The sequence below is a fragment of the Bos indicus genome, chromosome 10 (genome assembly GCF_029378745.1).
Source record: "Bos indicus isolate NIAB-ARS_2022 breed Sahiwal x Tharparkar chromosome 10, NIAB-ARS_B.indTharparkar_mat_pri_1.0, whole genome shotgun sequence".
NCBI classification, from domain to species: domain Eukaryota; kingdom Metazoa; phylum Chordata; class Mammalia; order Artiodactyla; family Bovidae; genus Bos; species Bos indicus.
The window spans coordinates 10,652,732-10,678,176 of record NC_091769.1 but is presented as its reverse complement, the minus strand read 5'-3'; the positions used below and the strand labels follow the sequence as shown (position 1 = coordinate 10,678,176).

The window sequence follows — 25,445 nt, the reverse complement described above, 5'->3', positions numbered from 1 at the left end:
ACCTCAGTAGATATGTAAAGCCTCAGTTTTCTCACATGTAGCAGGGCACTTACCTCACAGTGTGGCTGGGAGGGTTTAAAATGAGAAAACAGGGACTTCCTTGGTGGTCCAGTGGCTGGCACTCTACAGTCCCAGAGCAGGGGGCCGGTGTTCAATCCCTGGTCAGGGAACTATATCCCACATGCCATAACCAAGAGTTCACACGCCGCAACTAAGACCTGGCACAGCCAAATAGGTGGATTAACTAATTAATTAAAATAAAACATTTTTTAAAATAGGTAAGATAAAATGAGAAAGCATATGCAAACACCTAGCACCTAGCCTGATAAAGAGTAAGGGAGCCCTCTCTTAACTCTAAAACTTGAATGGAGGAGCTGAGAGGAAGACTGTCTCCTTATTCTTGCCATAAATTAGAGAATATCCCAAGCTCTCAATTCTAGTCTCAGAAGAAAGAAGAACTTTAGGCCACATTTGCAAACTCATGCCCATCAAAATGGTTTGGGTTTTGATCACACTTCAAGGCAGAAGAAATTTAGGGACTCCCAATTCCCAGGAGCTCCTCCGGCCTGGCGTCTCTCTCCTGAAAGGAGCTATAGCTGCCACTTCCTTACCCATGGCCCCCACCGTGGAGCAACCCCTACACATCTCCTTTCTCTCTGCTTCTGCCTCTCTGATCTGAGCCCTGCCCTAACCCAACTTTTCAATCTGCCAGTGAGTCTCATTAATACCACTCTGTTCTCCTAAATCCTGTTCAGAACTTTACTGATTTCTTGTTACTTACGTCATCAAATCCAAAAATTTTTTAATGGGATGGTTTTCAAGACCTCCATCATCATCTACCTCTTCCCTCATGCTTTCCTCCACTCCACTCATTCTGTTTGGCTTGGTGTCCACCTTACCATGTGTAGTCACAGCAGGCTGAAGCTTACTGCGGATAAATCAACTCTTTACCTGAAGACCCTGACCTCTGTCAAAAGGCAATGCAACCCCAAAGTGGTACTCTGAACTGCTGTCAGCTGCTCACATTTAAAAAAAATTTTTTTTTTGGGGGGGGGGGGGGCGGGGAACGTGCATCGCATGGCATGTGGGATCTTGTTCCCTGACCAGGGATTAAACCTGCAGCCCCTGCAGTGGAGTCTTAACCACTGGACCACCAGGGAAGTCCCAGCTGCTCACTTTTTAGCGTAAACAAGTTTTCAGATTCTCTGCGGGCCAATTTTGGTTGGGCAAGGACAGCGGGAGCCTGGACACCACTAAGGGAAAAGGGCTATCAAAGCTAGGATGGACAGACGCGCCTTCCCAGTACAACCCGGGAACCACACGTCCCTCCTCCTGCTCCATCTCCCAGATGCCTTCTCTTCTGCTGTTCCTTCCTGCACCTCTTGCCCATTCTCCAGGACCCACGTCATGCCTACCAATCTGGAAGGCAGTCACAGGCCTACACACCCTCCTGACCTTCCACAGCACCCAGGCTGTCCTTCCCACCGCTCTCGTGTATCTAGCACATCGTCTCACGGTCCCCATAGTGTTTCCTAACTTCTTGCAGAAAGTCTTTGAGGGCAGGGACTGGGCCTGCTCCCCACTTGGTAAACATGCGACCGACATTCCAGACATCTGGGGGACACTTCACCCTCAGCAGCGCCATTCTGTGGGCGATTTCAGCTCCAGCGCTGCTGGTCTCCGTTGGGAGCACTTTCACCTTTGGGGGACATGGGCTCTCTGGGGCTCTCTGCAGTGATGCACATCCATCTGTCACCTACCAAACCATTTACTGAAATAACAGATTTAGGAAGGGACACGACTGACTGATAAACCAAAAATCAAACAAATGAAAACCGTAAAACTAAAAACAAACAATAAAACCCCATACTCAAAGAGAACAAGGAAGAATAAAACCAAATTCAAATCAAGAGATGATTCCTGCTATTCTCATTTTTAGAGGCTACAAGAAAGAAGGCAGTGAGACGGAAATAGAGGGAGACTTATATCTGTATATAGTATTTCCTAATTGTATTCATGTGTGTTTAAATGTTTGCGACCAAAAAATCAAACAACAATGACAAAAACAGTATTTTAATAGCAGGGGTGACAAAAATTCAAACTTCTTTTCTCCAGAGAATATATGAGCCTTTGTACCAAAACGAAGTCGTCTTCCAGCGACTTAGGCCAGCACTAGACATTCAGGAGAGCTCCAGTCATTCGAAGTTTCCAGAAAAGCCTTCTCCGCCTGCCCCTCCCCCCGCAACACACACTCTCTTCTCCTCTAGCTTAGGCTTTAAAGATTGTTCCTAGGCTTTGGGACAAATACAAACGTTCTGCACAACTGTGCAGTGAGGCAGGACCCAAGTAAATCCCCGGGAATAAACAAGAGCCGCACGTCACAAGGAGCTGGCTGGGTTGAGGGTTCGGTAATGAAGGAGGAGGGGTGGGGAGGGATGAACTCGGCGCTGCAGGCGAGCCTGTCACTCCAGCTGACAGCCAGCGCCTTCCAGCTCTTCACAAGGCAGCGCCCCCAGAGAAGGAGCGCTTAGCTCGAGGGAAACGAACGCGGGCGCCTAAGATAGGAAGGCAGGGAGCGGCACCGGCCCGCGCAGCGCCTGCCCGTCCCCGGCGGCCGCCCCCCGGGCCTGAGCGAGGGCCCGCGTACCTGGCGTCCGGCTCCGACTCCGACTCCGACTCCGACTCCACGGCCGACTCGTCCTCCTCGCTCCCCGACTGCTCCTCGGCGTCCGGCGCCCGGGTCTCCTCCTCGTCGGCGCCGAGGGCGCTCTCCGCGGCGTGGCTGCCGTCGCTGCTCGCCATCGCGCCTGCCGGGCCGGAGCTGGAGCCGGAGCCGCCCGCGCCGCGCCTGCTGTTCTCCCTCTGACGGCGCCTCCGGCCCGGCTCGGCGGCTCGGGTTCCCTCCCGGGGGCGGGTGGGCCCCGCGACTTTAAATAGAAGGCGTCAAGAGGTTTCGCCACCGAGCTGGGCCCGGGCTCGGCTTCTGTCTTCCCCGGCGTCTGCCAGTTTCCCCAGCCCTCCCCGCCCCAGTCCAGGCAACTTCCTGGCGGGCCTTTGGGCACCCGGCCCCTGCCTCTGCTCGAGTGGGTTCGGTAGGCTTTAGGTTTGGGGCCGAGCTGAGCTACTCAATGGGCCCTTATCCCAACCTAACAACTATTCTCTTACAGAGCAGAGCACTTCCTACTAGTTCAGGCACTCGTAATTATCCCCTGCCAGCTCTGCTGCGGTAGGTTTAACTGATGCTGGTTTGGCTCTGAAGAACTCGGATGGCTACCTAGCTTGCTCAAGGTCTCCTTGCTAGCAAAGCGACCGAATGGGAGACAAAGTCTGCCCATTTCAAAAGCCCAGTTTTGAACCCGTCTCCTTTTATATTTGCAAATCAATAAACTGTGTTCTCTTTCTCAGTGAGTGACCCTTGGATTATTCAGATAGGAAACTTTTATCTCCACAGATCTTAAACTATGAAGAGGAATAATTTCCCCTACATTGGCCAAAGTCTGTTTTGTCTGAAATTCAACCCAAAGGCCCAGATCATGCCGTGCCCATGCTTAAGATACTTCAGTGGCTTTCCACTGCTCTAGGACTAAGCCCAAACTCCTTGGGAAGATAAACGCTTAACAACTCACATCCTAGCTGCCTCCTCTCTTCTTTAGAAGTCAGGAGTTCTAACATATATCAAGTCACACCACCCTGTCTTTATTTACAAATTCCTCTCCCCTGAAACTTTCTTCCGGCCTTTATTTACCTGTATACTCATGATTCAAGACTGTACCCTGCTCTGGAATCCCCAGCTTAAGCTCAATACTCCTGCTTCAAGTTCCCACATTATCCTGTATTAAAATTGTGTCTCTTTCCCTGACTAGACCGTAAGTTTGTTACTCATCTTTGTCCCACTATCCCCATTTCTTACAAGCATGGAAGTTTAGCAAAGTACTTAGCATATATTAGGTGCTTAATCAATGTCCCCTGCACTGAAGAGACCAGGATCAAGACCAACTATGTACAAGTAGAGGTATCTTTGCAATACATATTTTTTTTTCATAAGGATGATTTTATGGCTAGAAGAGCTAACACTGATTTTTAATTACAGCAAATTCTATTCATAGAGTTGTTAAATATGATAAATGTAAATTAGGCAGTATTCCCCAGTAACATGAGCTTGTGTGTGTGCATTAGGTCTGTGAGGAAAATACCTGCAGCTAGTTGAAACGCAGTTCAGAAGCATCAGCTAGGGGCCATGTGAGGGAAGACAGCAGAGTCCAGTCTTCCAGCGTTCACTAAATCAGGTTTAACATCAGAAATATGCCTTCTCTTACAGGAGCTAGGCTTTTGCATTAGTAACCCCAAATGTCTGCTCACTAGGACAAAAAGGAACCAATTACAGCTATGGGCATCTATTAAATACTAATCAAAACCACAGGTAGTCATTGTGTATTCCCTCCATTTAACTCAAAATTTGTTATGAACACTAACTACAGTCAACAAGACTTGTGAAGATCCTAGCTCAAACCAATCCAAAATTTAGAACTGCAGTACAAACTGCATGTTTTAAACTTTCTGGCACTACTTTCTTAACGATGCAAATAAACAGAAATAGCCAGATCAATATAAACAGAAAATAAGAGAATGTATTATTCACAACACAAATAAGTAATTCATATTGAAAACAATTTAAAAGCCTAAAAACTTCTCATATATTGACATACCACTTATCTGACATATTTAGCAGTCACTAGTGCATAATCTTAGCTTTGATTTACAACTGGGTATTGATACCCAGTTTGTATTGATTTACAATTGGGTATAAATTTATTAACATTTTGATCTATTTGTTACAGCAATACAGCTGAAAAGCAGGAGCACTGAGATGGGGCTGCCAGGGGTCACTGAAAGCTGAGAAAACAGTGGCAGTGAAGATGTCCATGATAAATTCTGGGGTTTTACTAGGAAATGTAATACTGTAGAGGGAGAATGCCCTAGACACCCGAGAGCTACACAGGATTATGGAGTACTATGGCTATTATTTATTGTTTATAATTATTACCTGGAGTCATTACTAGAATATTAATACAACACATTCTGATAAAGAAGAGTTGCACAGTATAAGATACAATTAAGAGAAATTTCCAGAAAAAAAAATTAGTATATTAAAGCTTAATTACTTCAAAAGCATTAATCACTAGTAAACTGAAAAATTCATCTGTGTGGAAAGCTTCATTCCTAATAATGCCAGAGAAATAGGTGCTGATGTGGCTAGTTGGCTTAACCAAAAATGAACTTGATTTCAAGATTCTCTGCATAATCTAAATAATTACACACAATAACCGGATTCAGTTCAGTTCCAGATGAGAACTACACCCTCAATCTCATCTCAGAAGCGAAGACTTCCACAGAAAAAAACAAACCACCCCCCCAAAAAAAAAACATATGAACAATTTTCATATATAAACTTTATTCCATTTGATCATACAAAATTTTAAACTTAAAGAAAAAAATGAAAATATGCACCTTTTACAAGTCAAAAAGCAAGTCTTAGCATTTGAATTGGTCTGCAAAAAATCCAAATACATTAGAGGTAACAAACTGTGCCTCAGCAGGTCTTAAAAAAAGTTGTACACAGTCCTTTAGAAAAAGTTAGAACTGTTTTTTAAGATTATTTATATTTAAATTTACAGGCACTGACCAATTTACAAATATTTACACCAAAAACAACCTTAATAAACACTGTAGCTTTTTTAGCAGCCACCACTATTTCTTCTTGTGGAAAAGAAATACTAAAAAAGAAACCTTTACAAATGCTATGCTTTTATTTATAGTAATTTTATGTCTTATCTAGAACATTTTATAGTGGCTTACTACTGACAACTTCCAGTTTAGATTACAATCCTATAATTATACACAGATAAAACTCTGAATCTATCAATAGGATATAATCTCAATTTTGATCTTTCAGTTTCTGTTGCTTCATATCACAGGAAAAATAAAAGCAGGAAAATGGGAAGTAAAGCAAACGGGCATATTGCACTAAGCTATCATAAAGCACAGAGAACTTCATCTTTTCGAAATGTCTACACTGAACCAATTCTTCAAAACAATTCCCTAACTGCTGTATAATACAGAGTTAGTGCTCATATTACTAGTGCAAAATGTACTGTTGTTCAACACAAACTTTAAAGCAATCTTGAGCCCACCATAGGCATGTGAGGTACTGATGAAACACTATTCTGTACACAGCCAGAGCCTCAGTCTTTGCTGATCAGTCAAGTGAGGGCTTAGGGCAACTGTCCACTATCTACTGCCTCTGTAGTTCTTTCAATGAAATCAAAGATGTCATTTTGCTTCAAGTAACTGAATAACTGACTCAAACCTTCACTTCACTAGAAGAGACGTAGGCAACAAACCATCTATTGAAGGTCCTACTTTAAGGATGTAGGAATCAGACCCTTTCCAAAAAAGTCCACATGTCTCTTCAGTGTTAGCATGTGGTACAATTAATTAAAGTTATAGCAAAAACCTTTTATTTGTTCGATAATTCCCCCAAAAATATTTTATCTGATCTCCTGAAAATTCATGCCATAATATTACTAACCATCAATGTAAACATTTTCAAAAATACATCTTTAAATCAAAGGGTTTTATTAGGAAACATCATAATAAAATATGCACTCTTTATATAAGTATGTCTTAAGAATAAAACATGAAAACAAGAACAATTAAAAAGAAACCACGATGAAGGTAGACAAAACGTATTATGATGTTACTACTGCTCTTTATTAAGAAATAGAGGCCAGTTATCTTTTCAGGATAGCAGCTCTTAAAGGTAGTATACTGTTCAAATCTTTTCTGTTTTTCAATCTGTGCCATGACTGGAAGAGAAAGAAAAAATCATTCTTAAAACCTAAAATATATGTGAAACAAAGGACTGAAAGGGGAGTTATTAGAATGTTAACAGTGATTTTCCTAGGCAGTAAAATTTGGGGTGACTTTTTTGTGTATGCTTTTAATCTCCCAAGTTTTTAGCAAGAGTAAAAGTATTGCTTCTGTCATCTGAAACAAAATGTTGTTTAAAAATTTTACATCTGTATAGTTCGAATTCATTCATAAAGTGGTGCACACACAGGTGGTACAAAAAACAAGCAACTGACAACATTAACATTTATTCACAAATTTAGACGTCATTTAAAATATGAAAGTAATTAATACAAAAACTGGGTTTGAGAGAGTAGGGAAAGACTACTTCAATTATTTGATTGACTTATTTTGTATCTAGAAAGCTGTCAATTAAAAATTTTATTTATAAAGGAGAGAGTAAATAAAGCATTTTATACAATGAATCTAGAAGAGTGAATAGAATCTTTAAAAAGAAAAAAAAAGAAGGAAAATGAAATTCTTGTTTATAAGCTAAAAATTAGGCCCACTACCAAAAAATGTGGCTGCAATCTTTGAGGCTGTTCTCACTTCAATTGTTCAACTGACTAAAAATACTGGTTTTATACCTAAACAATCACAAGACATGTGGTGCTAGTAGTAAAGAACCCACCCACCAAAACAAGAGACTTAAGAGATGCGGGCTCAACCCTGGGTCAGAAGATCCCCTGGAGGAGGGCATGGCAATCGACTATAGTATTCTTGCCCAGAGAATCCCGTGGACAGAGCAGCCTGGCAGACTATGGTCTACAGGGTTGCAGAGTCAGACACAACTGAAGCGACGTAGCATGCATGCAGGCCCACTCATTAGTAAGAATGACAATGTAGAAATGCTATTTTTGAGTTCTCAATTTAATCTGATAGACAAAATATTCCCTCTTGGATACTTGGTTTGCCCTGCAGAATTCCATTTCATTAAAAATTTTCTATTCTGGTTGACAAACTGTGAGAGGGCCTAATTTGAAGGACAGCTTGTAATATGATACACTTGCATTTTTAATTATCATCAAAATACAATCTACTTGGTTATCTTGATAACAAAAAAACTAAACCTCTAAAATTCCTTGATCTCTTTCTTCTGTGAAGCACTCTCTTATACGTCTCAAAGTACATATTTCTATCAGTGTGTTTCTACTGTGTACTGTTGAATTACTTGAAGCTAGGAGTCAATCAATCTTAGCAAAATCACTGATGAATAAATTCATACTGCGGACTAGGGAGCTAAGGAATAAACTACAGTCTACATATATATGACTAAAGTGTATATACATAAAATGTGTGTGCACAGAAACACACACACATCTTGTTTAACTATATTTAACTAGAATATAAATAAAGATAAAATGGAGCCCTCGTTCCTTGTTACAATTGGTATACAGAAGAAAAACATGGAACAGACATGGCTGTCTTCTAAAGCTACAGGTTCCCTGACATTTTAAGGAGAGAAGGGAGTCCTTTAAATTTTATTCATTCATTTTGAGAGCTTAATAAGCTCACTGTGAAAATGCTTATATCCACAAAGTGAAAGCCATGTGAGTAAAAGCAGAGTCAGATCTCTGTAGAGGCAAAGTATTTTTAAATTCAAGTAATAAAGTCCCCACTGTGCCCTACTGATTGCTCCACAGCACAGGAACCAGAGCTATTCTTTCCTATTACATACTTGTTTTTTTTAATTTTCAAAGCACAGTAGTGCACTAATGTTTCTAGAGTTAATCTGATGCATTATTTACCTTTAAAAACTGATCCTTGATCATATCAAACTTCTGCTTTTCATGCACAGCTCTTGCTGTATTTGTTCCATCAAAAGGTTCTACAATGTTAAATACACATATAAACAAGATATTATTAAAATGAGAACTTCAGTTTTTTATTTAATTACATGAAACTGCCAATATTTTGACAGTTTTTGACCTACATAATAGCAACTGCATCTTCTTAGATTTATGCTTACAGAAAACAGTTTTATAATAACTATGAACTATCAAAGTAAATACAATTAAAGTGAGATATCTAAAATGAAGTAACCAGCACAGGTATTAAGTCTAAATAACAAAAATATTAAGTCTAAATCACAAAAGTAGGCAAGATTTCTGAAGAATTAGCGAGTCAGGAACCTACTGTGAAAAGAATAAATATAAGTTAAAGAATAAAGAGTTATCAAAAGGAATAAAAGCCACTATACCAAGAGATACAGTGTCAAATATCACAGAAAGGTAATTTTAAATTTAACTTAGAAGACCACTGATTTGTCTAGTAGGAAAAAGGTCAATGCCTTTGAAAGTAGAGGTTTAATACCAGGGAGGACGGCAGACAGTACAGAGAATTATGGGGTGACTAAATGGCTTTAAAAAAAGCGGTGAGAACAGTGACTTGGCAGTGAAAGAGAGAAAAACAGGACAGCAAGTGAGACAAGAGAACAGAAGAAGAAATTTTGTGTGTGTTTCCAACATTACCTTCCAAGTCTTCGTCCTTACTCTACTCACCCTTCACCCACAAAATAAGAGAATAGTTCATATACAGATACAAACTGATTCTATTTAAGAGAACAAGGAAACTGAAGATAAAAGTGAGAAAGGGAGGATAACTAAAGGCATTAGGAATGAAATGGGGGCTGAAATAATGCCAGTAGCAGGTTAAAACTAGAGTTTACGAATTTTAGCACTAAAAAAGAGGGAAAAAAAAGTACAGAAAAATCCAGCAGAATCTACTTTCAATCAGTAGGATGAAGTCAAGAGTATTTTTCAAAGATAAGAAGATGTATGTATGCTATAAAGTTGAAAGGAGGGACTGAACAGAAAGAGAATGAAGTTGTTAGAATGAAGGGGAAGACCTCAAAAAAGTGTGAATCTGATGGAGAGGTTAACTTTAGGTATGTCATATAATCTAATCAGGTCCACAATTTTTAAAATTCCTTTTTTTAATTGCTCGGAAAGGCTATTTCAAACAAGAGTTTATTATCACTGTACTTCTTAGAACAGATAATGCCATATGCCAAACTATCAAATCACATAGTGTACAGCACTTTAAAATTGTATTTAATATTCACAAGAACCAAGTAACTAAAATATAAACACACTGTGCAATTTAGCAAACCAAACACCAAAGCAGGAGATTCAATTTCACATTTATAAACTCTTAAAATGTTGCATTATAATTCAAGATTAAAATATTTTAAATTTGAGTGTTTTCCTACAAATGCCATATTTCAACCCTTTAATTCCTTTTTATCTCAAGATTTACAAATGTCATCAACCTGGAATCTGTGAGAACAATATTGCCTCTTGAAGTTAGTTTCCACCAACCTAAAGAAGTATTCAACTACATGTAAATTAATTTTAGAGAATAGAATATCTCACAGCATTTAATTTTAAAAGAAAAATCAATTTATAGTCATAAAATCAAGCTCAAGCTTGTATCAATTATCAATATTTAAGCATAAAAAAACTAATTTCATTTCAAAGAACCATCACATGAAGAAAGTATTTTCTTCCACCTATAACTCATGAAAATAAATTTCAGCCAACTACAAGCATGAGGGATGCATGTAGACTGCTCAAATCTTACCCACTAGAAACATTTACCACCTAAATTTGTTTATTATTTCTTACAATGAAAGAAGCTTAAACCATGTTTTAAAAATTAAAATCTTATGATTAAAAAACTTATAAACCACTTTAGGACATAAATGTATTACTTTTACATGAAATATAAGCTGAAATTATTCAAGTGCTTCTGTCAGTACTAGATAAGTTGGATGGTAAACAGAAACTAGTTGTGGGAAAACTACCTTCTACACAGATGTATTTATTTCTCCATTCAATACCATCAGGCCTGGGAATGGCTTTGGCTTCACGAACTGAAATCATCTGACTATTCCAGCTGTAAAAAGAAAAACATTCATGTTGTTGTACAGCAGAAACTAACACAACATCATAAAGCAAATATACTCCAACTTTAAAGAAAAGAAAAACATTAATCATATTAACTATTTTCTTAACTTCCCTTTTACTATTTTTATTATATCAATAGTTAGGCATACTCTGATTTTCTCATAGAACTGAAATCTGCCTCAGCTCTCTGCACCTCAAGTCTCATTTCCCCTTCTCTACTTTTTTGTTTCCATAAAACTTAGGTTTCTAATCATTTGCTTATGTATGTTATTTATTGTGTCTCCTCTAACTAGATGAGAGCTCCAAGATGCTGAGCTATTTATTTTTGTTTTGTTCTTTTACTGTTCATTTAGTTGCTTAGTATCAACTAGGTATTCAATAAATATTTTTTTAATAAATGAAGTAATAAGAAAAATAATCTGTAAGTAGGCAAACAACTGTTTCTTGTTAAACCCCAGTAAGAATTTTTTGTTTTTTAAGAGAGGTAATCTTCTTGTGTTGTTTTTTAGTATCATTAACTAATTTTTGTTCAGGTGTACCTCTACTGATACGATTTATGGTAGAAATTTTAGAAAAAGAATACTCTATGAAAACATACTGTTATTGCTGTGTATCAGATGTAGCTGTTTATAGTGAAGTTTTAGTCAAGCAAAGCAATTTTATCAGCATGCTTGAAGGTCGACTGTCCAGTCTTTAGTAAGGCCTAACCTTACACTGTTGTTTTTTTAATTTATAATAATTTTGTATAACTTTCCTTTTTTCAAAAAACATTTTAAAAACATAAAACTACTCAGCTTGTATTCAAGAAAAAAATGAGTCTGGGGGAAGCTGGTATCTTTTTTTTTTTTTCAGTTGTGTTCAGCTTTTCCATCATTCCAGGAGGAGGAAGATGATAGTTGGGGACGTTCCAAATGCAACACTCATCCTACTCTTTCTCTATTTATTAGAGAATCCATAAGGATATAACCGTGGATCCAACATGGCATTTGTTTCTGGAAAACTGACCAATTTCTATGTTAAACATGCAAGAAAACACTGCATCTTGTGAAGTTTCATAATTGAAAATGATCCTCAAAGTATGACTATTTTTTCTTATTCAGAGTACAGTTTAGGAATAGCTTGCAAAGACAGTTTTAAGTTCTTTAAAAATATATGTCAGAATTTATGCTTTTTAAAAGTAAGTGGGCTGTCAAAAAGAAATACTTAGTACTGGTTACAGTAAGATGTTTTTTAGGTCCTTAAATGTACAGCAGCTCCATTAGTATGGACTTCACACAGAAAAGAAGTACTGTTCTACTGGTCCAAGTGTGTTTCCAAAATCTTCAAGGGGGAGAGAGTTCTATAACCACATTGCCAAACCAAACAAGAGGACAGCAGAATTACACTTTGTGCTACTTAACTTTATTACATGTAAGACAACTTTCACTACTAAAAAATGAACTTTTTCCTGAGACTCCTTGTTTCAAATGTCAACTTACAGGACAGGTGAATCTGCAGTAGAATTAATATTGGAAACATTATGTTAAAAAAAAAAAGAGGTGGACTGATTTTTTCCTCTCAGACAAGTTTAAAACGTTGAAACACCACATCCTGCTGTTAAACTAAAACTTTTACTTCCTTCAGTCAAAGGACTCTCCTTACTTCTATTAAACTCAACCCTGAATTCTAAACTGGATCACAGAAACATATGTGACACATTCATATTCACTTTTTCACCCCTAACCAGATATTACTTAATCTTCAACCTATAATCAGCCCAAATTATTATTTAAATGACTGTATCATCTGAAGTACTTCACAGAGGGGAAAAAAGAATATTTGAATCACTACTATTTAGACTGATTAAAACTACCGCATTTTTAAAGAACTTTTAAATATGTCTACATTATTAAATATTTCAAATCATAAAACATGATATATAACTTTTATTCAATTTTTAATCTTATAGGTGAATTTCAATGTAGAATTCAAATGGTTATTTAGAAATATTTTCCCTACACATTTCCTTCTTTAAAACAGGCTCTAAAGTAAGCCTTTTGTCATACCATATTTCTCTACTGTAACTTCCTTGCCATATGAAAATTTGTTATTGTCACTCAATAATTAAAGTATAAAATAAGACAATCTATAAAAGAGTGATGTTTCAGGAAGAAAACAACAGATATGGGACTTAATTTAATCTAAAACAGATTAGATAACAATAATCTTTTGAATACAAAACAGATTTCTGACTTTTTATTGGTAAGATATTGGCTTTTTTCATCAGTAATGGTAATGGACTGGTACTCATTTTTTTGTGACAAAGTTTATTTTGAGACAACTGATTAAATTGGAAATGTAGTCTTCAACAACATTACAAAGAAAAATTCTTCTGGCAAAGATAAAATGATGGGTCTGATACCACATGGCTACATATATACTAAAACTAGTTAAATTAAGTGAAAAAATGTTATTTTTTTGGTCTTAGTAATTACTAAGGGCTGAGAAGCAAACACTTTGTTAGGGATTTCAAATCCTGTACACAGAAAAACTTGAATCCTAGAGTTCTGTTTTGACTGGCTTCTCTTCTGCCTGACCCTTTAAATGCCAGTATCAAGACTTTGTCTTTTTCAATCTTCTTCAAATGCTAGACCACCCATCCCAGGCCAGGCTTCCGTACTCTGATGTTTCTTTTCCTGTCTTTTTCTCCAGTTATTAAGCCCCAGACCAAAATTTACAACAAGATGTCCTGCAGACAACACTGGGCCCACATTTTCAAGACTGAATATACCCTGTCCACGGTCAACTATTAAAATCCCTTCCTTGTACATCCCTCAACTCTCCTACCTGCTCTTGCAGCACTGAACAACTATAATTAAATCTTTATTCCAATCCTTTCCCAAGGAGTGAAACAGGACTGGAAAAAAAAAAATGCAACCATGTTGACCTTTGAATTTATGATCAGTTTAAATTCATGATGACTTAGCTCAAAAGAATCCTAAATGCTACTGCCCAGCAGTCATCCTGTATTTCCCCGGTTCACTCACTCCTTCACTCTTCTACATAACAATTCTGCCTTGTCCCTACCTCTCAAACCTCCCAAACCTCCTCCTTCACACTCATTCCCTGCTGACGCTGACGTCCAGGCTTCGTTTCACTAAAAAAGTAAAGCAGTCAAAAGACAGTATCCACTAGTTTCCACCACATCAATCCACACTTGTCCGTACATAATTTTCCATTATTATAATGAATCATCAGTGCTTCTACTCCATTTGTGGTACAGATTCCAATTCTTCTCTATTCAAACAAGAAGACTGTTCAACAATTTGCTTCAACTTGGACTTCTCTGGTGGCACAGCAGATAAGAATCCACCTGTCAATGCAGGGGACACGAGTTTGAGCTGTGGTCCAGGAAGATCCCACATGCTGTGGAGCACCTAAGCCCTAGTACCACAACTACTGAGTCCATGTGCTGCAACTTCTGAAGCCTGCACCTAAAGTCTGAGCACCACAATGAAGAGTAGCCCCCAGTCACAAGAGAAAGCCCACACAAAGCAACCAAGTCCCAGTGCAGTCATAAATAAACAAATAAAACTATTTTTAAAAATTTACAACTTTTCTGGTATCACCAATTTTACCATCAACATGGGTTATTTCTCCTTTCTAAAAACAAATACTCAACTCCACTTAATCCTTCAATTTCTACCCTATTGTTTCTGCCCCCTTTCAGTTCAGTTCAGTTCAGTCACTCAGTCGTGTCCGACTCTTTGCGACCCCATGAATCGCAACACGCCAGGCCTCCCTGTCCATCACCAACTGCCCCCTTTACAAGTATGTAAATCCCCCAAGAGAATTCGCTACACCACCTGTATCTAAATCCTCCCTTCCCGTTCTCTCTTTAGCTCACACCAATAAGGCTTTTTGTCCATACTGTTATGCTAAGACTGCTCCTGCCAAGGGTCCAGCAGCATCCACATTGACCAATGCTTCAATGGTCAGCTTTTAGTTCTCATTTTGTACTTGATCAATCAAAAATGCAACACAAATAATCACTCCTTCCTCCTCAAAATGTTTTCCCCACTTTGATTCCAAAACACAACATTCTATTGGCTTCCCTCCTTTCTCAATGAGTCTTCCTTTTTAGACTACTACATTACATATTAGTTCCTTCTCATACCTACATCTCATTTTTAGTTCATCTTTGTATTATGACACTTTTCAAATGGAAAAATGAAAAGCATATGGGGGAAAAGTATGGGGGAAGGGATAGTTAGGTTTGGGATGGCCATGTACACACTGCTATATATAAAATGGATAACCAACAAGGACCTACTGTATAGCAGATGGAACTAAGCTCAATGTTACACGGCAGCCTGGACAGGAGAGGAGTTTGGGGGAGAGTGGATACATGTACATGTATGGTTGAGACACTTCATTATCCACCTGAATCTATTACAGATTTTTGTTAATCTATTACAGCTGTTTGTTAATCAGCTATACCCCAATACAAAATAAAATGTTTTAAAAAAATTAGAAAACAGCAAAATTCTGTAAAGCAATTATCCTTCAATATAAAATAATTTTTAAAAAATGAAAAAAACATAAAATTCAAAAGCAATTCAACAGTTGTTAATACACTGCCACATTTGCTTGTGTGTGCACCTATACGTGTATATTTTGAACTAAACCATTTATTAAGCTCTAGCAGAGAGAAACTTCATTTCTTAATCCTTTGGCATATACCTAAGAATAAGGCCATTCTCCTTCATAACATCAGCAGCATTAAGACATTAATGTAACTCAAATGCCTTTTATAATTTCACCACCCCAATCAGACTGCAATCAAGCTTCATCCATTGTATTTGATTGTTCCATCTCTTTAATCTGGAAACGTTCCCTCCACTTTTTTAAAACTTTGACTTTTTGAGAAATTAGGCCAGTTGTTTCACAGAATATCTACCTTCTAAACTGTCTCTCTCTCTTCATTGCATCACTTAAAACATTCATGTATCTTCTTAACCCTGTATACCTAAGACATCGGAGTATCTAAGGGTTTATTAGTCTTTGGACCTTTTCTCTCTTCTACCTTGGTTTTCTCAAAAAGTTTTCTAGCTTTTAAATCCCATCTACCAGATGAAAACCCCCTAAAAACCCCTAAAAATGTGACCTCTCTCCTGCACTCTAGAAATACATATCCAACTCTCTAGTTAAAATCTCTACTTGAATATTTTGTGGGTATCTCAATCCTAAAACATTAAAAATCAGTAATGTTTCTCCCTTGCTTTTCGCATCACACCTAGGGGCATCTCCATACTTTCAGTTGCTTAGGTCTCAAACTTTTAAGTCATTCTTGGCTCTTCTCTTTCTCTATGTCACATTAATCTGGTGCAAATTAAAACATAAGCAAAATCTGACCACTTCTCATCCACTTCCGCTGCAACCACTTTTATCTAACTAAGTCACATGGTTTCTCTTCGATTACCACAATACCTTCCTAAATAGTCTCCCTGCTTCTGCCTCTGGCTCCCCCTTCAGTTTACTTTCATCCAGCAAAATGTTACAAACTAAATCAGATCACATAATTTTTCTACTGAAACCCCTTCAGTGATTTCCCACTTTGAGAGAAAAACTCAGCTATCAAAATTCATTATAAGACCCTACATGACATGGACTTTCTTAATTCTCTGACATTCTTAACTTCTACACTCTGTTCCAGTCACACTGGTCTCTTTGCTATTCTTTGAACATGAGCAAACCTCCACTTCAGGGTCTTTGCAGTTGCTCTTCCTTCTGTTCTTCTCCCATGTAGACATGTAACTCACAACTTCCACTCCACTGGATCTTTTTTTCAAAGGTCACCTTTTTGGTGAGAATATTCTCTCTCTATGCTAGGTATTAAATGGCAATACAGGTATTAAAACAGCAACAACTACACACATCAGAATCTTTTTTGCTTTAAAAAAAAATTTTTTCTCCACTTACCACCATCTAACATAGTATACATTTTATTTATTGTCTGTCTCTCCATGACTCTCTACATAAACTCCATGAAGACAGTTTTAACTGCCATATCCCCAGTGTATAGAAAATAGCCTGGTATACAGTAGGCACTCAGTGGTTTACTGACTAAATAAAATAAAGAATAAGTAAGAATAAGACGGAGATTAAAAAAATTGGATCTTTGTATTTTTTTTAAAGTATGTATTTAAGTATGTAAGTATGTACTTTTAATTCAACAGACAGACTAGCAGTAATGACGTGTGATTAGACATCAAAAAAATAAAGGCGATTATAAAATAGATACCTTTTAAGGTTCCTAGAATCTCCATATCTATGAGTCTATAAGATATTTAAAACTTTTAAATATAAATTTTTCTTTTTCCTAAAATATAAATGATTAAACTGACTGTACATGTCCCAGATTCCCTGAGCCACCTGACCCCCTTTCTCCTATCCTGTCAGTTCCCTGCTGCGGGGTAAATTTCTAGAAACTTGGCTTCATTTTTGTAATTTTCAGCAGCAAGGTTTAAGGAGAAAGCTGTGAGTCAAGAAGGTAAGAAAATCTTAGCAATTTTTAAATGGCTGTATAAAAATCTCTGCAACATTTATACCATGTATTCTAGCATCCTTTCACAGGCATTTAATTCTTTGTCTCTCAGTAAAGGGAATTTTTTAACTGAGTATCTCAAACTTCAGAAGAAATCCTTACAAACCCTTCTAATGGCTGCCAGGATTCCTACAACAGGCACCTAGTTCATTACCATGACTAACTCTTGGCTATGCTCCCTATCGTCAAATTTCTGAAAATATCTGGTATGAAACAACAGTGCGCTACATGATCAAACAGGAGATAAATATGTCACGTGAATCATGCTTCGTAATAACAAGTGTATCTAAAAGCTCAAAACCTCTCTCCAAGCACCAGCATTCTAGTGCCATGTCACACCACACAGCAAGCTCAAAGTGAACTAACACACAAATCTGAACGTCTATCATTTTGTTTCAGTCATTTCACTTGAAAAGCAAGTGATTTTCAAGGCATTTCCCTAGATGCTCTAATCCTAAACTCAACATGGCAGAAAAATACCTTTCTTCTATGAATCCCTTCCCTCTCTACAAACTTTCCCCAAAATCTAATTGACATGACACCACAGATATGCTGATGCAGTCTAACAATTAAGCATGTGAGAGATACATTAAGCATTTGGAGACACTGGAATCCGAGTCTTGGTTCTCTGGTTATCTAACTATATCATCAGAGGACAAAGTTCACAAATTCCCAAAGCGTGAAAGGGAGTTATTGTGAGGATTAAATGAGGTAATACATGGGAATCACTCAGCATACTGCAGGGCACTAGGTAAACATTCATGAAACATTAGCTATTATCATTGCAACATCTTAAAAAAGTCTTAACTCCAGAATGATGTTTATAGTCTCTTATGTCCCATATAGACTTAAATTTTTCCTTTATATAAACAAAGGCTCCTCCTTCCTTTATATTTTTGCTGCCTAGACTTACATTCAGGTCCTAATCATTTTAACCTGAATTATTAAAACCTCATTCTTACTGAACTACTTTCCTTTAGCACTTTTCTTACTCCTTTTGTTAACCTAACTCAGTAATTTTTAAGTCACCTTAAGGATCTTTGACTTATATCCATAATCGTTATCCTTCAAAATGATTCTATAACAAGTATTTTCCAAGTACCAATTATCTGGCATAGGGCAAGGTAATGGAGACACAAACATTAACAAAACAAATGGAAGTTTATTTGAAGGAATTTAAAGAACACTTCTTCAGGCCCTATGTTTCATCTTATATGAGTCAGGTTTCTTCAAAACTACTGTATGACAGCAGACAGTATCAACATTTCAATAAAGTATCATAGTTAAGAGAGTGAATTTCGCATTCAAAATGATCTGAAATAGTCCCCTTACTACCTATGAGATTTTCGACCAGTTTCCTTACCACTCCATATGTCCCACTGGTAAAACAGGCATAAAATAACACCAACTCATGTAAACTCAATACGATAATGTGTATGATCTCCTTAGAACAGTTTTTCCCACCAAGTAAAAGCAATTTATTACTCTTACTATTATTGTTCCCCTCTCCAAACCTTTCCAAAACAGTATCCTATGGTTATTGTACTCTCCTCCTCTAATGTTTTACCACTCCTAAATTCTCTCATTCCTTCCTTCAAGCTTTCCCAAACTGATCACAAGAGTTGCACACAACTCCCAATTCCACTCTATCTGGACTAAGAACTCCCATAAGAACTTCCAGTTATGGCCAGCACAATCATACACTTTATTATTTCATGTCTAAGTATCACTCTCACCAAAAGAGGAAAAAATGAGAAGTATTCTTTGATGTACATACCATACAAACACAACTATTTATCCAGATATCTAGTATTAACTACATCTTTTTCCAAGTTTGCTTTAGCTTGTTTTTTTATTACAAATTTTAAGTTCCTATAAAATATATATTCCAAATTATATAGCATCTGCAAGGAGATCCAACCAGTCCACCCTAAAGGAGATCAGTCCTGGGTGTTCACTGGAGGGACTGATGTTGAAGCTGAAACTCCAATATTTTGGCCACGTGATACAGAGAGCTGACATTTGAAAAGACCCTGATGCTGGGAAAGATTGAGGGCAGAAGAGAAGGGGACGAGAGGATGAGATGAGTTTGAGTAAACTCTGGGAGTTGGTGATGGACAGGGAGGCCCAGTGTGCTGCGGTTCATGGGGTTGCAAAGAGTCGGACACGACTGAGCAACTGAACTGAACTGAACTGAACTGACACAGGATCAACACATTTATTCAGGTCTTACTATGTAAAGAAACAACTAAATATAAATGGGGATCACTACTGAAATCAACTAATAGTAGGCTTCAGTTCAGTTTAGTTCAGTCGCTCAGTCAAGTCCAACTCTTTGCAACCCCATGGACTGCAGCACGCCAGGCCTCCCTGTCCATCACCAACTCCCGGGAGTTCACTCAAACTCACATCCATCGAGTCAGTGATGCCATCCAGCCATCTCATCCTCTGTCGTCCCCTTCTCCTCCTGCCTCCAATCCCTCCCAGCATCAGAGTCTTTTCCAGTGAGTCAACTCTTTGCATGAGGTGGCCAAAGTACTGGAGTTTCAGCTTTAGCATCATTCCTTCCAAAGAACACTCAGGACTGATCTCCTTTAGAATGGACTGGTTGGAGCTCTTTCCAGTCCAAGGGACTCTCAAATAGGCTTACTAAACTATAATTTTTTTTATTAGCTTGAAACAGGATTATCATTAGGTATTACATTTTATAAACTACACATTTCTGAACTAGTTTATAACAATGAAATTGATACAGTTTCTGACCCAATTTGTAGCATTCACTTATATACAAACAAATATACACAATTTGAAGTTTCACTTACTCAAATTCTGTAGCATAATACTTCAGAAAGCCCAGTAGGAGGTCCCCAAGGTTTGATTCATTCTTTGAGAGGTAAGGAGGAACATTACATGGTGCTTGATGTACAAGGTGCAACTGTATAGAAGGACTAAAAGATTCCTATCAAAAAGAAAAAGGAAAAATGTGTGAGGCCATTTAAAAACACACCCCCCAAAAAACCTTATAAATCCTAATATAAGGCTGTCTGGAGAAGAGAGAATTTTCTTTATGTTGGCAACTTGGAAATTTGAAGATTTTCTCCCAGTAAAGATTTCAACAATGTATGGACTAAGCCAGAAAGAACCTGAAAAACTAAGATATTCTAATCTTCAACTGAGGTATATCACTCAGTTAACCAAATGAATTCTTATGGTGGCAAAAGATTTTTTAATTCATAAATAAAACCTTACAGTACATACCAAGATTCCATCCAATAAATATAGATTTCTTTATAAATATATCTCACGGTAAGAGCCTTTTCTAACTGCCACTTAAAATTTCTCACAAAGGTCAAAAAAGTTTACTATATAAATAGTACTGACACTGATTTAAGATTTTTTACAATTTTATTTCATTTTTGTATGTTGCATTTTAGAGGGAACAGAAATAATGTTGAACATGAACTGAACTTGAAAAATCAAATCAGCAAGCAATATTGAGCTATTCACTTTTAGTACAATATTCATAAAGAAGGATATCATGTGCTTGCATTCCAGGCCCAAAGAAGTCACCTATTAGAAAGAACACCAATGAGTACTTAGGGAATGCCATTCGTTTTCGTATCTGATCTTTCCCTTATTAGTAGCAAGTTATGGCTCTAAAATAAACTGATCTATAGAAATGAGAAAGTAATACATATACATTATGTTAGAAAATACTTGTTCGGGTAATTTTCACAGTGCCCTCAAAAAAGGTTTTCAATATTCTCCTTTGCCACTTGAGTAGAAACAGATTTAAAAACAAAAAAACTAAACAAAAAGATGAATTGGTTAACCAGACATCAGAATGACAACTACACTTAAGGTTGTCAACTACCCAACAGATCAAACTTGGGTTTATGGATATTAATTCAATTAGTAAAATCTGAATAACCTCAGTAACATGGAGAAATAGGGTAATGCACCTACTTAATGGTAGTCTCAAAACACATCAGTAAAAACAAGAGGCAAGAAAATAAAAACATCTCCTCCTGCCCCATAACCTATAATTTTATCAATAACTACCAAGAAGTGATTATCTTTCTGCCAGAAGAAAAATCCTACTCCAACCACAATTCACAAAGATGGCATTCCTAAAGGTGGGACTTGCCTTACATGTCTAATAGATTTAATATTACAGTTTATGACCCAAGTAGAAATCGTATTTATCCCAAAGACTAGGGGGAGTAGGAGACAAGCACTGATTTGTAATAGCAGAAGGAAGAGCAGGTCTCTTACTTGTCTTGCTGCTAAGTCACTTCAGTCGTGTCCGACACTGTGCAACCCCATAGACGGCAGCCCACCAGGCTCCCCCGTCCCTGGGATTCTCCAGGCAAGAACACTGGAGTGGGTCGCCATTTCCTTCTCCAATGCATGAAAGCGAAAAGTGAAAGTGAAGTCGCTCAGTCGTTCTTACTCTTACTTTTTCTCTTACTTGTTAAGCATAAAATTGGGCTTATGACTTTATTTTAAAGTGTAAAATTTAAATAATATTCTCCAGCAAATTAAACAAAAAGCTGTAAGTTCAAATGACAGGAAAAAGAAAAGTGGGTCACTGTTTAACAATTTCTGCTCTGAAAGCTTATTAATTTTGATTTCTAGCACTTAGCACAATAAACATTCAATTTACAAAATGATGCTGAAACAGAGCAGCCATTTTCTTACCTGAAGTTTAAAACTGTTTGAACCTCCTTTAAAATTTCTGTTTTTTTCAGTAATTTAAAGAAATACATCAGTAATTGTGAGATTAAAACTGCAGAGTTGTAAGACCTATTGTATTAAAATGCTGAAAGACCCTGGTCAGTGTTCTCTTAGCACCACTGTTCTTTTTCAAGATCATATATAAAAAGGGTCATATCACACCTACTGAGGGAGAACTAAAGGAGAAACACAAACAAACAAAAAATAGGCTCCAGCTAAAAGAAGCTACAAGTAAAAAGGAATTCTATTTAACCTTAAGTAATCCCCATTTTTGGTAATCATTCATATTACAGAAAGATTTTCTGCTTTAAGAAAAATTTCGTCCAAGTTATTTCTTTAAAAGGCACTCCCCAATTGCATTTATGTACTGAAACAGAGTATGTTACTTCAGCTAGGATAAAGGTGGGCAGAGTTTAAGCTAACACATTAGAAAGCACAGAAAGAGTAATCCAAAAGCCAAAGAAACAAAAGCAGCCTATAAAACTACAATCTAAATCCACAGAAAAAACAATTTAACCAATACAATATAACACCTGTTTCTTACAGCATTTTTTTCCTTTGGATTATCGATATTTATTGGTTTAACTTTTTTAACACAGAAAATATATTATTTTTTATGGTTCTTATTTTGGGCTTCTGATACCCAGATATGCAAAGACTTAATTCCTAAAAACATTGTCCAAATGATATTTAAATGCTGAAGACACATATCTTCCATTTCTCTTCACAATACCAAGTTAAGAAAAATTTAAATAAGTAATCTCTTAAACATCTGAAAAGTCTGTTTCTGTCCATACAACTGCCTAACAAAAACACCTTTTGCCAGACTCCATCACTTTTTGAGGCTGTGTCATAATCTTCAAAGTCCAAAACGTGGGCAATTAAGCACTTTCTGGACTACATTAAACTGGGTTAACTTGTTTACTTGGTAACTGTTCTTTAAAGAAAGGTATAGCTTAAAGATGACTGTTTCCCATCTCTAGGCAAAGAAATCTAAGCTGCACAATTTTCTAAGAATATGAATTATTAAAGCCTAGAAAGAAATGTTGAGGAAGATCTCAAAGAAAAGGATAACTGATACAGAGCATTTAAGTGGAGTTATACAGGAATAGATACAGAACTAAATGATAACACTGAAGTTCTATCAGGATTTAACTATATGCAGATCATCACTAATCTAGTGATATATATTAAAGACTGATAATTAAATTGCCTTTAAACTTGATCTGAGATCTTCCAACTCTTGAAAGGAGTTAAAGTATTTAACACAAAATAGAAGTACTATTATCAAGTGGTGAAGAGCCTGACTTCTGGAGTCAGGCCTAAGTATGAAACTTTGTTCTTCCATTAACTACATGAACTTAACCACGTTACCTAGCTTTCCAAAGGTTAAGCTCCTTCATCCATAATACAAGGAAAATAATAGCATTCACAGGGCTGTTATACAAATTATATAATACAATGTATATGGAAAGAAAAGTAACAACAGTATTGAAGTGAAGTGAAGCCGCCCAGTCCTGTCCAACTCTTTGCGACCCCATGGACTGTAGCCTACCAGGCTCCATCCATGAGATTTTCCAGGCAAGAATACTGGAGGGGGTTGCCGTTTCCTTTGCCAGAGGATCTTCCCAACCCAGGGATCGAACCCGGGTCTCCTGCATTGCAGGCAGACGTTTTACTGTCTGAGCCACCAGGGAAGCCCCAAGAATACTGGAGTGGGTTGCCATTCCCTTCTCCAGGAGATCTCCCCGACCCAGGGATTGAACCCGGGTCCATTGTAGGCAGACGTTTTACCATCTGAACCACCAGGGAAGTTAATTATTCAGTATATGCCAGGCATCATCATTATTTTAACTGCACATCTACAATAACACACTATGGTTACCTCCGGCAACTTTCAATGTATTACTTTGGAATTAACTTTGGTTTCTGAAAATAAGAAGATATCACTAGGGAAGGAAACAAATATAAGTTGTCTTGATAAATCTACCTAGCGTAAGTGTAGGTAAATCTCATAAAATGCTTACATTAAAATAAAAATCCCTTCATACACTTAATTTGAGTTTATATATTTAAACTTCTCAACTTCATTTCTTTAACTCAACACACTCTGTCCTCTATCACTGATGTTGCTTTTTTTAAGTCAATAATTAAGAAGTAATAATCAATAATGCTATATATCATGATATAATTTTCAAAGATAAAGATGTCTGTTTAATCCTTTTCTTTCATAATTCAATATCACAACTGAATTGAAATATTACACTAACTTTTTTATTAATATTTTCTAAATTTTGAAAAAAGCATGACAATGACAAAAAAATATATTGAACAATATGTTTTTAATCCTATTTTAACTATATGAGAGAAGCTCAAAATTTAAAACGTTCTTCCCTTGTAAAGTAATAAGAAAGTTTTTCTGTCACTGTAAAGTTTTTAAAATTATTCTCAAACTACCAGCTGAAATTTTGTCATATCAGCTTTTCTTGAAGGTATACAAATACATCTGTATAGGAACAATTAGATAATAAATAAATAAAATGTTGTAAGCAACACAAATTGACTACTACTATCATTCTGCCTTTCCCCAGCAAGCATAGTATAATGGAAAAAACACCAGTTCCTGCATTCATAATTCGTGACTAAAAAGCTTGGATCAATCATGTAACCTTTCTAAGGAGAATATATTTGCTTAGGACTGAAGATATTGTACATAAAAGTTATATTTTCTGATATAAATAAGTGAAAGTGAAAGTCGCTCAGTCATGTCTGATTCTTTGTGACCCCATGGATTATAGTGCACGCAATTCTTCAGGTCAGAATACTGCAATGGGTAGCCTTTCCCTTCTCCAGGGGATCTTCCCAACCCAGGGATTGAACCCAGGTCTCCCACATTAAAGGCAGATTCTTTACCAACTGCGCCACAAGGGAAGCCCTCTGATATAAAATAGATAATAAATAAATGATAGTTACTACTAGTAATAAGAAACAAGCTAATTTAATTGCTCCATCAGATGGACCACGGAAAAAAATGCTTCACTGATTGACTTACAAGTTTCATACAATACAAAAAAACCTGTGGAAGAGTGGGTATTAAGTCCTTATCCATGTAAGTATCAATCTTATAGTAAAGGTAATGTGGCTTAAATATTTAGGACAATGTAACCACACATGAAAGCAAGTTAGATATTCTTGAGTCTAGCAGGGCTTGATATTAATACTTTTCAAAGCCCTGGAGCTGGGCTAGTATTAAATCTATTTCCTGGTTACAGGTGTAGAAATAAGATTATTAGCAAAACAGGATG

At 37.1% G+C, this 25,445-nt stretch overlaps 2 protein-coding genes across 4 annotated transcripts in view; both read right to left on the bottom strand.

Moving 5' to 3' along the window:
* Window positions 1-2,885, bottom strand: part of CMYA5 (cardiomyopathy associated 5) — a 98,154-nt gene extending 95,269 nt beyond the window's left edge. The window contains exon 1 of the mRNA XM_070796880.1: window positions 2,648-2,885. Within this exon, the coding sequence (XP_070652981.1) occupies window positions 2,648-2,802 (155 nt within the window). The 5' untranslated portion in view covers window positions 2,803-2,885. The remainder of the gene's footprint in view (window positions 1-2,647) is intronic.
* Window positions 2,886-5,435: 2,550 nt separating this feature from the next.
* TENT2 (terminal nucleotidyltransferase 2) overlaps window positions 5,436-25,445 on the bottom strand; it is a 60,729-nt gene continuing 40,719 nt past the window's right edge. For 2 of the 3 annotated variants that reach the window (XM_019968100.2, XM_019968103.2), the window contains exons 13-16: window positions 20,226-20,362; window positions 10,715-10,806; window positions 8,658-8,737; window positions 5,436-6,866 (exon numbers count right to left, since the gene is read on the bottom strand). In XM_019968100.2, coding sequence (XP_019823659.1) covers window positions 6,792-6,866; window positions 8,658-8,737; window positions 10,715-10,806; window positions 20,226-20,362 — 384 coding nt within the window. In that variant the 3' untranslated portion in view covers window positions 5,436-6,791. Of the gene's footprint in view, window positions 6,867-8,657; window positions 8,738-10,714; window positions 10,807-20,225; window positions 20,363-21,678; window positions 21,805-25,445 lie in introns of those variants that run through there. The other variant, XM_070796881.1, reaches the window with a different exon arrangement.